General features: G+C 31.0%; 1 protein-coding gene across 1 annotated transcript in view; it reads left to right on the top strand.

Annotated features, from left to right (window-relative positions):
- The window catches only part of LOC113515555 (tachykinin-like peptides receptor 86C), a 150,200-nt gene that overhangs the window by 93,875 nt on the left and 41,059 nt on the right, over positions 1-15,266 (top strand). The window contains exons 6-7 of the mRNA XM_052899946.1: positions 1,178-1,312; positions 8,259-8,336. Of these exons, the coding sequence (XP_052755906.1) occupies positions 1,178-1,312; positions 8,259-8,336 (213 nt within the window). The remainder of the gene's footprint in view (positions 1-1,177; positions 1,313-8,258; positions 8,337-15,266) is intronic.

Here is a 15,266-nt window from a genome sequence, read left to right as displayed (position 1 = left end):
AGATGAATTTTGCCGCAATCATATCTTATAGCGTTCGACATACGAGTACAAGAAATACTGTCTTACAAGAAAAAAGTTTAACTTACGCTAGATAGATGTACAATACATGTTTAGGCGATTTACAACAAAAATGTGTCTAGCACCAGTTTATATCTAAACAAAAGAAAGTTTGTCTTATTGAAAATAAAAGGTAAAGTATTAAATTTTGTTACAAAGTTTTAGGTTTTGACACTTGAAATAACAAATAAACATTATATCGACTAAACAATGTTGAATTATATAAGAAAGAGTTAAGGAACCTTGTTTAGATAAACAGTGTTTTAAATGATTTTTTTGTAATAAGACGGTAAAAGGTTTTTTTTGAGGTAGTAGGGTTTGTATTTTTTTTAAATTAGAATAAGTGCAGCGATAAGACGTCAACACTAAGTAATAACCAATATTTTTTAAATATACGTATATATATATACAAGTGTATATATGTACCGTGGAAAAACCACGCTTGTTCACTGCATTGTTATGCTCTGCACGTTTATAATATTATCGGAACAGAAAATTAACGTGTCTCTATATAATTCCATACAATACGCTCTCTTACTATATCGTAATGATATGATCATATGATATCGACAGATATCGATAAATGTATATACAAAATAAATACCTTAGTAATTGATTTACTATAAGCGTGTACTTTTAAGGAGACATTTGCCTCTGAATATGTTTTTCGTATCTATAAATGTTGACTTTAGCTGAGACTTCAAAATATAAAGTCATTCGCTTCCTCATTATCTTTATGGTCACTGATCATCATTATTATTTTTCCTCGTGAAATTCTCCTCGAGTTTGGGACTCTTTGGTAATATTATTAGATAAGAGGTTATATATTACAGATTATACCTGAAAGAAACGTACGTAGTTGAAGCGTATTTAAAAAGGGGTTTACTATATAATCTTAAATTTTTAACTAAGCAAAGAGAGCTAATTGTCATTTTATTTTAATTATATAAAATTATATAAATTTATTATAAAAAAAAACAATACCTTTGTAAGTAAAAATAATAAGTCATAAATACTGGCTAAATAATGTTTAGGTATACAATTTATAGCTGACAAGTTTGTTTCTTTAAATGTGTAAAGAAGTTCTTCAATTAAGACTATTTTATTCTTATGTATACAGATATCAAGCCATCGTGAGACCGATGCGACCGCGGATGTCCAAGACTTGTTCCCTCATCATGATTGCTGCGATATGGATTAGTGGAATGCTGCTAGCAATTCCCTGCCTTCTATATTCTACCACTAAGGAATATAGGTAAATATATATATTTTATTATAATTTCAATCATTAATTATTAACTGCTGAATATAAGCCTTCCCTATAAACGGCCATAAACGATGTTCCTGAGCCACTCTCATCTATTGTTCCATGCTACATTTGACTACATAATGATACATTTTTTGTTCAAGAAACTGACTTCTCTTCTAATAATATTACCGTTCCTTGCCACATTTGACTACATAATGATACATTTTTTGTTCAAGAAACTGACTTCTCTCCTAATAATATTGATATGAGACTATCAAGGTAAATTCATCCATGCCCATGGTACTGCTCATGTTTATAGGTGACGGTTACCACTTTCCATCAGATGGATCGTCAGCTTGTTTGCCATTCTAAGTTGTATAAAAAATCCATTATCAAATTCATCATAAATATAATTCTTGAATTCTTTTTGAAGTCGGTTGAAAACAGATAGGTCTCTAACAAAGAAACTTGATGAAAATCTTGTGAGAAATTGTAAGGACTATCTTTTCAACATCCGTCCGCATTAAAATGAAGGTATTGTACGGATAGTCTGGAAAAGCAAAATCTATTAAACTATTATCCCAGTTGAAGCTGGAACATAAATTAGTTTCTAACAATTATCCTCGCCCGAGCTGAGATCTGCAAAACCTATGTGAGTCGACTAACAAGAGGTCTTGATCTAATAGCAGTGTCTAAATCTTTGTTGGTCTTAGTGAAACTTTGTACCATTATACTCGTAATTGTAGTCTTGCAGTATTGTGTGGTATAAGGACGCTCATGTCGGTTTCAGTTTGTACAAAATGACTTTGTTTCATGATTTTGTATAAGTCGTTTGCTTGGGCACCTCTGTCCCATTCGTGTTTCTACCATGAATCTATTGTTTGCATGGCTGCGTTTCGGTTAGAAGGGTAGGATATGACAGTGAATTTACAGTGTACAGAGGAATAACACGTGAGTGCTCAGGAATGGTAACGCATAGGAGGTATTATGTCCATGGTACTGTTCATGTTTATAGGCGATGGCTACCAATTTCCATCAGGTCAGCTTGTTTGCTATTCTAAGTTGCATAAAAAAGAAGTATAAACTTCTTTTTTACTTGTTTCTTTTTTCTTTTTCTTCTTTTTTATCAGTAGGTATGTTGTTTAGATATAAAAAAAATATCAGTATATCGCTGAATAATAAAATAGTTTATCTGTTGTATTAGGTCGGAGTAAACGGATTGCTTTAAATTTGAAAATGCAGTATAAACCTACCTGCCTTGTAAATTCTTAATTGCAATTCAATATATATATATATATATATATATATATATATTTGTGTGATTAGAGATATTAATTATAATTATATGGCTCAGTTTTACTGATTGTATTGATTTGTGCTTCAAATGTTTTAAAAGAAAACAAAAATTAATCAAATGTAAAGAGAGCTCAGGCTCTGAAAGTTCAATAACGTCGCAAGATTTATTTACTTATTTATAATGACCAATTAAGAGAGCTTGACAGTTTTCCAATTCGCTACCTTAGAAATCACAACATATACAAACATAATAACATTTAATTATTGAACACTTTCTAAATAATTTATTGCCTTTCTGCGAAATACGACAAGTTTACGAGTAAATATATCCAAGTCCGGATACTGGCTCGTGACCCCGTTGAGCAGAGTCAATGCCAGTGGAATAGCAGCCTATTTTGGTAGCTCTATTCTTCCCAACGGATCATGGAAAAAGTCCCTTCGACGTGCTCGAGCGTAATTAGAAGGCGCTCGAATAAATAAGATAAATTTAAACATAGAAAATCTTTTTAAAATAAACTTTTGCTAGTTAAAGTAATTAATGTATATATATGCGAATGTATGATTTCATATTTTTGAAATTAATATTGTCGTTTTACGATGAATGATAATTTAAGTATGTAATGAGTATAATATATCACAGACATAGTATAATTGCCGTTTGGTCTCGGCATAGAATGGCCCATCCATTCCTATCCCGTGGGTGTTGTAACTGACGACTAAGGAAACCTAATAGTTGAGGGATGAGCAGCATTGTCCTTCTTGCCTGCCAAATGTGGCAACTACTAATAAAACCCCCTTTATGGGGTAGCCTTATGTTCTGTAGTGAATAGTTAACGGCTGATATGATGATGATGATGATGATATAGCATAAGTATATCATCATCACCATATCAGACTTTAAATGTCCACTGCTGAATATAAGCCTCTCCCTTGGGGGGGTTTTGCCAGTAGTTGCCATGCCTGGCAGGCAGATTGAAAATCGCAGTTAGGCTTTGGAGATGTTTTAAGAGGAACGCTGCTACCCATCCCTCGCCCTCCCATAGTCGGCTCTTACGATGCCCACGGGAAAGGAAGAGATTGCTTGTTCTATGCCAGGACCACACGGCTATAGCATAAGTATATATCACGTTGTAATTGTACGTTAAGAAGCGACGACCTTAAATATGTTGTATGGAGTCAGTGGATGCAGACGGCTCAGGACCGTTCCTTATGGCAGTCTATGCGGGAGAACTATATCTAGCTATAGTTAAATAACTGCCGAAATGAATATTATTATGACATAAGTAGTTAACAATGTCATTATCATTGGTATTCTTTATTCTTTATTCTTTATTGTACACAAAACATACTGGTAATTACAATTCATTATAAACATAATGTACAAAGGCGAGCTTATCTCTAATAAGAGATTTCTTCCAGCAAAACCTTTCCATGTTAATGTGTTATTTTATAAATAAAAATAGGCAGTCATACGATCTGCATATATTGCATAAACGCATAAGTTATGTATACACAAAGAATAATATTATTCTTTTACGCGACTCTTGGAAACTACTCCTCTAGTTTTAATAAAATTTTGTAATTGTATCCGGATAGGTGTTGTTACTGTTAAGATATTTTACTCATGCGAAGTTTTGGCAGGTTGTTGTTGTTAGTTGTAATATTTTCACAATAGTATTGAACGAGAAATATTCTATCAATTTGACATTGTTTTCCCTAATCAAGGTTGTCTGAGCGCCTATAAATGAAAAAATATAAGCGATAATACCAACCGTTGCTACTTCTTTTGTTTATATTGTAATTTTTAATTTTTTTTTTTGTATGTTTTCGTTGAGGTAAGCAATTGTTTCGTATTCTATTGTATAAAGAATTGCCTAAGCATTTGACAGTTAAGTAAATTGTCTAATGGTTATTATTGTTTTTTGTTTCTTTAAAAAAAATATAATTTGAAATTTTATTCTACAACAAAACATTAACTTTAATCGTGACAATATTTCAGATATACCTCTTGGGAATTAAAGTAAATTATAAGAATAGTTACATCTGTAAAAATCAAAATCTTTAGAGAGAAAATTTGAGTAAGTAATCGAAACAAGCCAGAAACAGCCCATGTAGCAATATGTATAACTAGCAGATGCCCGCGACTTTGTCCGTGTGGAATTTGTTATTCCTGTTTAGTATGTATCGATGTATGTGCCTACCTATTTATTATGTCTAGGAATACTGGACTAAAATTAACAAATGACGTGTCGTTCTCTCTCTTTGGCTTAGGTTAAAATGACTTTACTTCAGTAGGTTTTGTACTAAGCTATATAAGTTACTATAGTTTTTTAACTATCTCACATTTAATTTTAATCATGGAAAATTAAATAGTTCCTCTTTAATTTTTCGTGATTAAAACTATCTAAAATGTTGACCAGGAATGTAAGATACCACCATACAAAATTTTATTTAAATCGGTCCAACAGTTTCGGAAATTAGTCCGTACAAACAGACGAGAGAAACAAAAAATTTGAAAAAATCCGGATGTATTCTATTTAATTTCTAACATCCGCCTGATTCCGTTGTTAGCATTTTTTTTTAAGTACTGCCATTCAGCCTCTACAGTTTTGTTATATGTATACATAAATAGATATAGAAGACAATATTTTGTTTTATAAAATGACTTCTAACCTGTTTCACTAGAATTAAATATAAAGGCAATGGAAATAAATATAATGTGGCATGAGACGATAATGTTTACAGAGTAATATGTATCAATATTATATTACATTATGATATTTTTTCTACTTAAAAATATATGACAATTCACCGTAATTTGTGTTCACGCCCGTAACGAGAATTTATATCGAAAATAAATTTGACGTTAAGGTATTTAATAAAATTCCAAAAGACAAAAGGATGAAACAAAATAATATCTATATTTTACGTAATATACCGATAAGTATCCATTTATCGAATGCTTACATTATATTATATACCATGGGGATAATATGTGTTGAGTTTAATGGGAGTAATGACGTTATTTTAAATTTTAAATTCACGATCAGGTCTTAATGTGACGTGATTACATATAAATATTTAGTACCTACAGAACTGATTTTTATTGCATATGATTCGACATGGATACTGTATTATATAGTGATAATGTGAGGGTAGTTGAAAAAACTGCAGACTGCTTAACGAAGATATCGTTCAATGCAATCCTGCTGAGACCACGACGTCGAAACGTCAGCAATAAAAATCATGTATGTAGATATTATTAATGATTAATATTTTAATTTAATTTTTGTTTTCCATAATGCAGATAAATTTTATACATTTTTCATAAACATTACAATATTAAAGACTGTAACGACTGAATAATTACTACTCAAATTCATCGACCGCAATAAACGAAAGTTAGTTTGAACCAACAACAATTAAAATTTCCGACTGACTCTTTAATAACTGAAAACACTGTGATAACAAACCAAAACTCTATGTTTATGTATGTATGTAAATTATGTAAATTAGTACTATTTTGGGGACTTCTATATTATTGATTAGTTAATTAAAATAATTTAACAAAAATAATTTAGATATAAAACAAAATCAATTAATTAGTATTTAGTAGTAAACAATGATAAAACTGGTTTAAAGTTGCCTGTGTAATACCTATATTTTTATACATAGCAGATAATGCAGTGGGTGGAACAATATACTATTTCAATGTTTTATTCTGTCATTATGCTAGCATGAAAAGAACGTGTAACAAAACATGTGAATAAGTACCTACTTATTATTCATCACTCATAAAATTCAATTTTCCGATTTCAACAAGCTTATAGAACAGCGTCTATTCTGTAATAAAAGGAAATTGCATTGATACAGATTGAAAGCTCCATTTTTGTCGTAAATTTGATTTACAATTTGTATTTCTCAACCATATCTCAAAACACCTTGCGCCTATAGTCTAAGAATGCGCTGTTAATTTCTGCAAGTATAAAATTGTTTAGTAAAACTGTTTAAATTCAGGGTAAGCAGAGATGATAAAAAACTATAACACAATGCACCCGGTTTGCTTGCAATCAGGTTATCGTTGCTTAGGGTAGCTAGTATATAACGTACATCATTATAGCAATAATAATGTTCTAAGGTTCTCTTTTATCCGTAGCTTTTAAACAAAACTTAATATATTCATTATACGATTTCATCCATCATTTAAAATATTAATTACTGGCTATATCCTACTATTTAGTTCGCGTATATCAGTACATAAAGTGTTCTGTATGCTAAGCTAGGATATAGCCTGCCTGTGTACATATGTAATTCGTTTAAATTATATTAAATAATTACATTCAAAATCGTTGATGATGACGTCGTCCTTTTATTCCTCACCAGAGACATAAAGCTTCCACAAGATGTTTACATTTTCAATGATCTCTAGCTACAATTTCTTTTCAGCTAAGACAGGTTGATGGAGCCTTATTTTCAGTTGATCGCTTCCACTTTGTTCAAAGACAGCTGGATCTTCTCAAGCCATTTAAAACTTTGCTTGGATATATGATTGTATTTAAAAATACAAATAACAATCTTTTATTTCAAATACAAAAGTCCATATTGTGTAGTTATTCTAGTAAACATTTTACTCCCAACCATCAACCACTGGGATCATTTTAATATTAGGGTAAGGAAGTTTATTCTTCAAGTTAGAGCAAATAACACACACTTCAAAATCTCATTAACATTGGTTAAGCAGGTTTGGAGATTTGCGTAGATGAATATCATGGTACAAGATGTTTAGATATTAAGATGTTATTTGTTGTTTTTGGTAATTTGTTATTATTTTTAATATAATATTAATAATAATTGATTCGTATTTTTTTATCCTAAAGGTGCGAACATTACACCAACTCATAATATATAATAGAAGTTAAAAATAGTTATGGCAAATAATCTGAAAATATATTTTCCTCATCGGTTGTCGGTTCCTCGAGTTATGTCCGGCCCCTTGTCACATTATATTGTTTATTCTTCGAGCTATGTCGGTCACTACGGGTCTTCTACGGATATCTTCATTTCCGGTACCCGTGTGCGTATAAAAACTTGGAAATGCTGCCTATTCATCCTTGTCGTAAAGATCACTTTATTACTTTTAGTCATCCGAATTCTGATCAGGTACAGCACTTCGTAACACCTATGTCATTTTCCGGATACTATCTTTATCTCATTTGGATTCCGTAAGAATACGATTCATCATAACATTATTACCGTGCCTCGGTATTATTATGTATACTCGTGTACCTATTTATTTCTTTATTAAGTTACTTTCAAAAAGAATTTCTTTGGTTTTGTTGCCAGTACGTTGTGCAATTGCTTTGACAATTCTGAACGAATTTTAACTGTAGCTTAGAACGCATATTTATTTTATGATAATTGAAGCAGCCGTTTTTATTATTGAAACAAAAAACAATTTGCTTCGTAACAAGCAGTTACGAAGCAAATCATATTTGTGGACATTTGAATTAAGAACGAGGAAAAAATCGTTCTAAATTCGTTTTAAAAACGTTTTAAATACGAGTATAATGCGTCTACGTAAACGTTGTTTGTATGTATATACATATAAGTTGAAATAAGAGTTGCATTTTATTTAGTACAATTCCTTTGTTCGCAGATCTAAAGGCACGCTCAAGACAGCTTGCCTTTTATCATGGCCTGATGGTCTTCCAGACGTCTCTTACATGGACTTTGTGTGAGTATTTTAAATTATTTATTATATATTATATTGTAGTATATATAATAATAGTTTTTAATCTGTGTGGATTTATTTATTAGATTTATATAGAAGACAAAACGAGCCTTTATCTTATTATTTTATATTTCTAAAGTGAGTGTTATTTTGAAAAAGTCAAAATAATACCTAATTCTATTAGATTAAAAAATTATAATAAGTACATTTTGATCTGCAAATAAAAAAAAATACACGATATCTCTGGCAAAAAATTTAACTATTTAAAAAAATATAACCACTGTTACTCCGGATGATGTATGGATTCTAACGATATCCCATACATCCAAATTTGTTCAAGGACATCCAAATTTGTACATGGAATAAACAAACGCCTATACATAAAATCTGAATACACTATATTTCTTTTTTGGGTAGTGGTGCAAAGAGTAAAAAAAAAAACTTATTTTTCTAAGCTACTATATGATTCCCATGGCAGTAATATTATACTTGTATTTATGATATTTTCTTTGATACAAGTGATCTTCCCGGCTTCACACGTGTATCTACACTTAATAAAAACAAAAATACTAATTTATCTTTCTATCTAGATAGATAGAAAGATAAATTAGTATTTTTGTTTTATTACTTTTAATAGGAAAATTTTTTATACTTTTTGTTACATTATTGTAATTTTCACAGATATCTCTATTTTACTCGATAACAATATATATCCTATATCACTCATTGATAATATAGCTTTCTATAGGTTTTGTCTCTATCTTGTTATCTGCAATTGGCTCTTCCATAACAGCCATAATCAGATAGTGTCATGTGTGAAAATTAGCGTTTTGAGGAGCAGTCCACTGACAGCTCTCTCAGAATGATTTTGTAAGATCTTCAGACTATAGTCTCAAGGTTCAATACAAGCCATCGTCTCAGTCTTGTAGATTGTTGTGCTGTGAATAGTTCTCCAGCCAGGTCATTCGTATGATTTATAAGGCGCTGTTTATATTTTTTGCTGTTCATCCTTATCTCTTCTTTAACAGTATTGATTTGCATATAGTTATGCATCTCCTCATTTCTAACAAATCATGGGGATTGAGTAATGTTTCTTAAAGTTATTTCTATAGGTGGAAGAATTTTTAAAAATGGTTAAGTAACTTTTGAGTTTATCCATTACAAATAATCAAATTTTCCTCTTTATTACATTACTATAGATTCACGTTATGTTTGAAGATGTAAACGAAACAGTAATCTGCCATTTTGTAGCGGTCGCCATTTTGAATATGCCTTAAAATGGAATACACTATATTGTATAGACTTCAGAAACAAAGCTGTTTGTAAAGTTTCAGCATGATTGAATATTGCTATAGACAAGCGGGGAAAATAGGATCAATGAAAGCTTTAGAATTTTCTTATATTTATGCTTTGAAAATACGAATTTCATATGTCAATAAGAGTGTAACAAATGCTCGTGAAATGAAACGTTTGTTTTCTGTCGTACGTTACAGTTATCAAAAGTTTGATGAGATTCCAAGTCTAAAAATATCAGATTTTACATGAGTTGTTACATATTGGTTTTAAAAGGCAATATGTCTTTTACATTTCTCACATTTGAAATTGTTTTATTTCCATACATATATATATATATATATATATATATATATATATATATATATATATATATATATATATATATATATATATATATATATATATATATATATATATGTACACCTTATATGTTAAACCCTATAAATATAAATACTTTTTTCTTCGACTTTTTAAGGTTGATTAGAAGAAATCTCTTTTAAGAATAAGCCCGCCCGTGTACTTTTTGGTATACTTTAATATCTATATTATAAATGAATGTGCAAAACTGTATAAATAAATTAATAAATAAAGATATGATAATTATCATCATCATATCAGCCGTTTACTGTCCACAGCTGAACATAGGATTCCCACTTGGGGGTGTTTTGCTAATAGTGTCACGCTTGGCAGGCGAGTTGGCAATCGCAGTTATTCTTTGGTGGTGTTGTAAAAGGGACGCTGCTGTCCATCCCTCGATCATTAAATTCCCTTAGTCATCTATTACGACATCCACGGGAAAGGAAAGGGTGGTCTATTCTATGTCAGGACTACATGGTGGAAATATTTCATATATCTATTATATATATAACAGAATTGAAAATCTCATTTTTTTAAAGTCTATTAAAAAAAGAATCCATTTCACCATTTTTAATATTGATGTACAAATGACAGAAAATATAAATTCTTAAAATTCATTTCGAATCCATTTTCTATTTTTGGCTCCCTTTGTTCATTTCCGCGAAAAAATTCAATATATACACTTTTCGACTTTTATGAATTTCGTGGCATTATAAAAAGGTGATGTTATTAATAATGGGGTCAAACAGCTCTCTTGCTAGCAATATTAGGTTGATCTCTATGCGGTTCTCCCTAAACAATCGTTGTGACTAATTCTTGCGGAATTCATAACGATGGGCTAAATGACTTACTTTCATCCTCACCTGTCATCTCTCACTATCGCCTCACTAGTATATGCTGATAGCACAGGCATTACAATAGGATAACTGATCTGTTTTCATCCTTATCCATCATCTCCTATTGATGTCAGGCAGTGTTACCATTCCATTTATGCCCATAAAAAAACTGTCATGTACAGACATGAATAGTGCTACGGATGTTGTAAAATATACCATGATTTACTTGTTATGTCTCATGCATTAACATTCTTGAGGACTGCGACAATTTGCCTCCGTACCTTACAATTTCACTGCCATACTCCAATGTAATTTAGAATAGACCTCAGGCCCTTATAACAATCGTCTCCCCTCTTTTACCTGGTACCAAATGCGCCCATAAAACCTTACTAACGGCCTAAGGGTCTAACCATAAAAAATATAAATATTACAACGACCAGAGTAAGTGCGTAATAAGTTATCGGTATCAGTGTGGATATCTACCATGAAATTTGTCCTGGATTTATTAGGCGCATAATACTGGAACGTAAAAGAAAAATCTATCTATCCATTTAAGAGCTGCGCTCTTGTCGGTGGAGCTCTTGCCACTCACAAAAGAAAAATAGCTATTACAAATTTCTTTGAATTAAATATAGGTGCCTGAATACTGTTCCATTTTTAACTGTTGAAAGTTTGTCGTGTTGAAGCTATTTTAAGTCTCAATACATATATACACATAAATTAATAACAAAATTAGCAGAGGTGAACTTATCTCTTAAAAAGATTTCTTCCAGTCAACCTAACACAGTGATATAGGAAGTGGGCAGAGAGTGCTAAACAGAAACTAAAATAAATATTTACATATATATATATATATATATATATATATATATATATATATATATATATATATATATATATATATATATATATATTGTTAATAAAAACACACACATAGAATGGGCCACCCCTTCCTTTACCGTAAGTGTTGTAAGAAGCAACTAAGGGAGCTTAATGTTCAAGGGATTGATAGTAGCGTCCTTCTTAATACGTCACCAAAACCTCACTGCGGTTGCCAATCCATCTGCCAGGCGTTGCAACTACTGGCAAAACCCCCCGATTGGGGGAGGCCTATGTTCAGCGGTGGACAGTTAATGACTAATATGATGATATGATGACATCTCCACTAATATTTTGGGACCAAATAAAACAATATTGATGATAAAATAGCTAAATATATAAATAAGCTTATTAATTCCAGTTAATGAATAATTAAATATCGTCGTTTACGAGCCCAATTTGTATATTTTGGCGTAAAAAGTTTATAAAGAATGGATGGATAAATGGATAGATGTTTGTTATTCTTTCACACAACAACTGCTGTACGTATTTAAATGACGTTTGGTACCTGGGTAGGTTATATTCTAACTTTAGATTATATAGATAGAGCATCGAGCCTCAAAAATGGGTCAACTTGTTGTCAGTTAATTGTCAAATTAGCTGATTGGTTTTTTTATGAGTGTTCTATATATTTACGCATAAAATGTATTGTGACGTATTATTTAATAAATAAAATGAGTGTTTACACATTAAAAATGCAGAAATTATAAAACAAAATAAATACAGGAGTTATAAAAGAATCACATAACTATTTATCATGCAAAATTTGTATGAAAAAGTTGACCCGTTTTTTTCTCGAAGCTTTTTTATAGAGACTCTATCTATATGATTTCAGATCTTAACTTAGTATATAAGATACTTTATGTATCGATTCACGTGAGGGAAACCGTATGATATAGTTAGTAAATGAATACACGTAAAACTCTTTATTTTTCCCCTCAAAAAGAGACAATTATATAAAATATGCAGAAAAAAATCAGCACTACAAGAAGCAAAATAAAAAGGCAGCAAAAGGTGGCCTTATTGCTAAATAAAAATATCTTTCAGCCAACCTTAATATGGAGAGGAATAATTAAAATAAATAATTAAACAAGGTAAGGTGTATTAGAGAGTTTCGCACGCACGGAACGTTTACGTTTACTAATGAAAGTTGGGTTTGAAATTGAAGCTCTGGCATTATGTTTCATAGTAAAACCCCTGAAGTGTTACAATGCAGATGAGCGAAGGTCTCGTGCGCTCTACCTATATTATGTTTGAGAATTTTTGATTGTGAAGGTCGAAAAGTGTGCAAGTGGAATGTTGTTACGATATTTAAGTATTAATAATAACAATGAGTCCTCCACAATTACTTCAGTCGCCTGATTCCTAAACATAGATACCTGTGTTATGAGGAACTACACAGTGAAATTATGGTGACTTACTGAATAATACTGAATAATTAATTGATATTCTAATATTTACAGTCGAAATAAATCAGTAAAATTTATTCCCTAAATTGGTCTGCTCTAGAATAAAACCTGGAACCTCAAAGCAACATGCCTATCACTTTGTTTCTATATTATCAAGTAAAGGAAGTTATAGATACAAGAACGTAATGCATTCGTCATATTTAAATTAACATTTATAAATGTTATTTACTCTTTATAATGAAACACTGTCTTAAAAATACCAAAACAGTAAGGACCTTGTAGGTCCCGGCACAGAATGGACCATTCCTTCCTTTCCCGTGGGTGTCGTAAGAGGCGACTAAGGAAGATTATGGTGGAGGGATGGAGTAACGTCCCACTTAATACATCTGTAAAAGCCTAACTGCGGTTGCCAACCTGCCTACCAAACGTCGCAACTACTGGGAAAACTCCCATTATGGGGAAGGCTTATGTTCAGCAGTGGACAGTTAATGGCTGAAATAATAATAATAATAAAATAAGGAATTATTGACATTTTAATAAATATATAAAGTATATGTTGATAAAGCCTTGTTTACAATATAAATATATTTTCCTCCCAAACATAGTTTAACAATAAAAAGTATGACTGACGTTATAAATGTAATTTGTGTATGTGCCCTGAAGAACCTGTAAGAATCCGTGTGTGCGGGCATATATGATCTAAGGAAGAACTGCCGATCACCTACAGTAGAAAAATTCACGAAGTCGACGCCAGGTTAGTCCTCCTCGACAGACAGAATCTTTTCTTATAAGACGTTTCCACTGCGGTGTTTTACCTTACACAGTATAAAATGTTTATAAAGTTGTTAAAAATAATATTAAAGTACTGTTTTAAAGTAAATGAAACAAATTATATTTATATACAAGTGGACAAAGGGAATTTAATAAATTTACTGTTTATTGTTTTTGTGAATCTAAATAATTGTCGAAAACAATGGATACAGTAAATTAAATTTATCCAAACAACTAATAACATTACTAATTGCCAGTGTTCATTTAGCAGGTCTATGGAGTTAGACAAAGTTTAGAATTACAGATAGAATTAAAATTTGAGACTATGTACCCCCAGAGTATTCCTGGCATTCCATAAATATGACTACTATGACATCGGCTGTGTCCTTGGACCTAGTTTAGGTCAGTAAGCTTGTTAGCTTGTTGCTGGATATAAATAAGTATATCGAAAATTTATAATATATATACATATATTGTATATATATTTATATATTTTGCTAGAAACATTTTAATATTATCTGAAACTAAAAAACACTTAAATAAAAAATACACAATACATAGTACAAGGTATGAATATATTCAAGAACATGTAGTGCCGTTGGTATCGATATAGGTTGTTATTTTATTTTGAGATTTTTAATATACTTTTTTAGTTATTTTTCTTGAAATAGGGGACAAAAGAGCATACAGATCGCCCGATAGTAACTGACTATCGCCGCCCATGAGTACATGAGTACTGTACAGGGTACAGAGGAATAACACCTGAGTCCTCAGGAATGGCAACGCATGGAGGGTATCATGGGTGAAACAGTATACTCTGTTATGTCCATGGTACTGCTCATGTCTATAGGCGACGGTTACCACTTTCCATCAGGTGGGCCGTCAGCTTGTTTGCCATTCTAAGTAGTATAAAAAAAAAAAAACTCGCAACATGCATGTGTGCTGACGGCCGTTTTTACTCATATATATTTTTTTAGGAAAAATAATTTTCATTCCCAAAAATTGACAGAGCTATTTTTTTAATAAATGATTATTAAGAATTATAAAGTCATTAGTCATGAATTTATTTCTGTGGAAATTACATGTGAAATAAATTATGGCACCTATATTTTTAACATTCAGAGAAATGATAATTACATAAAAAATTGTTTATGCAGATGGGAATATAGCATATAAATAAAAAAAAAAAAAAGAAATAATGCAATTTGTTCTATGAAAAATAAATAATAAAGAAATCAATAGTAACAAAATTATTATTACCAATATGGGTACCTTGATGAATCTATCAATTACTAAAACTTACTAATATAATAAAATTATAAAAAGACGATGTTTGTACGTGGGAGTTATTTAAGAAAAAAAAAAATAATTTGAAAGGTAATAAG

This window comes from Galleria mellonella, unplaced genomic scaffold (assembly GCF_026898425.1).
Source record: "Galleria mellonella isolate WM207_F2 unplaced genomic scaffold, CSIRO_AGI_GalMel_v1 utg1260, whole genome shotgun sequence".
NCBI lineage: Eukaryota > Metazoa > Arthropoda > Insecta > Lepidoptera > Pyralidae > Galleria > Galleria mellonella.
The sequence above is the reverse complement of the archived record's forward strand: the minus strand, read 5'-3'. Positions and strand labels throughout refer to the sequence as shown.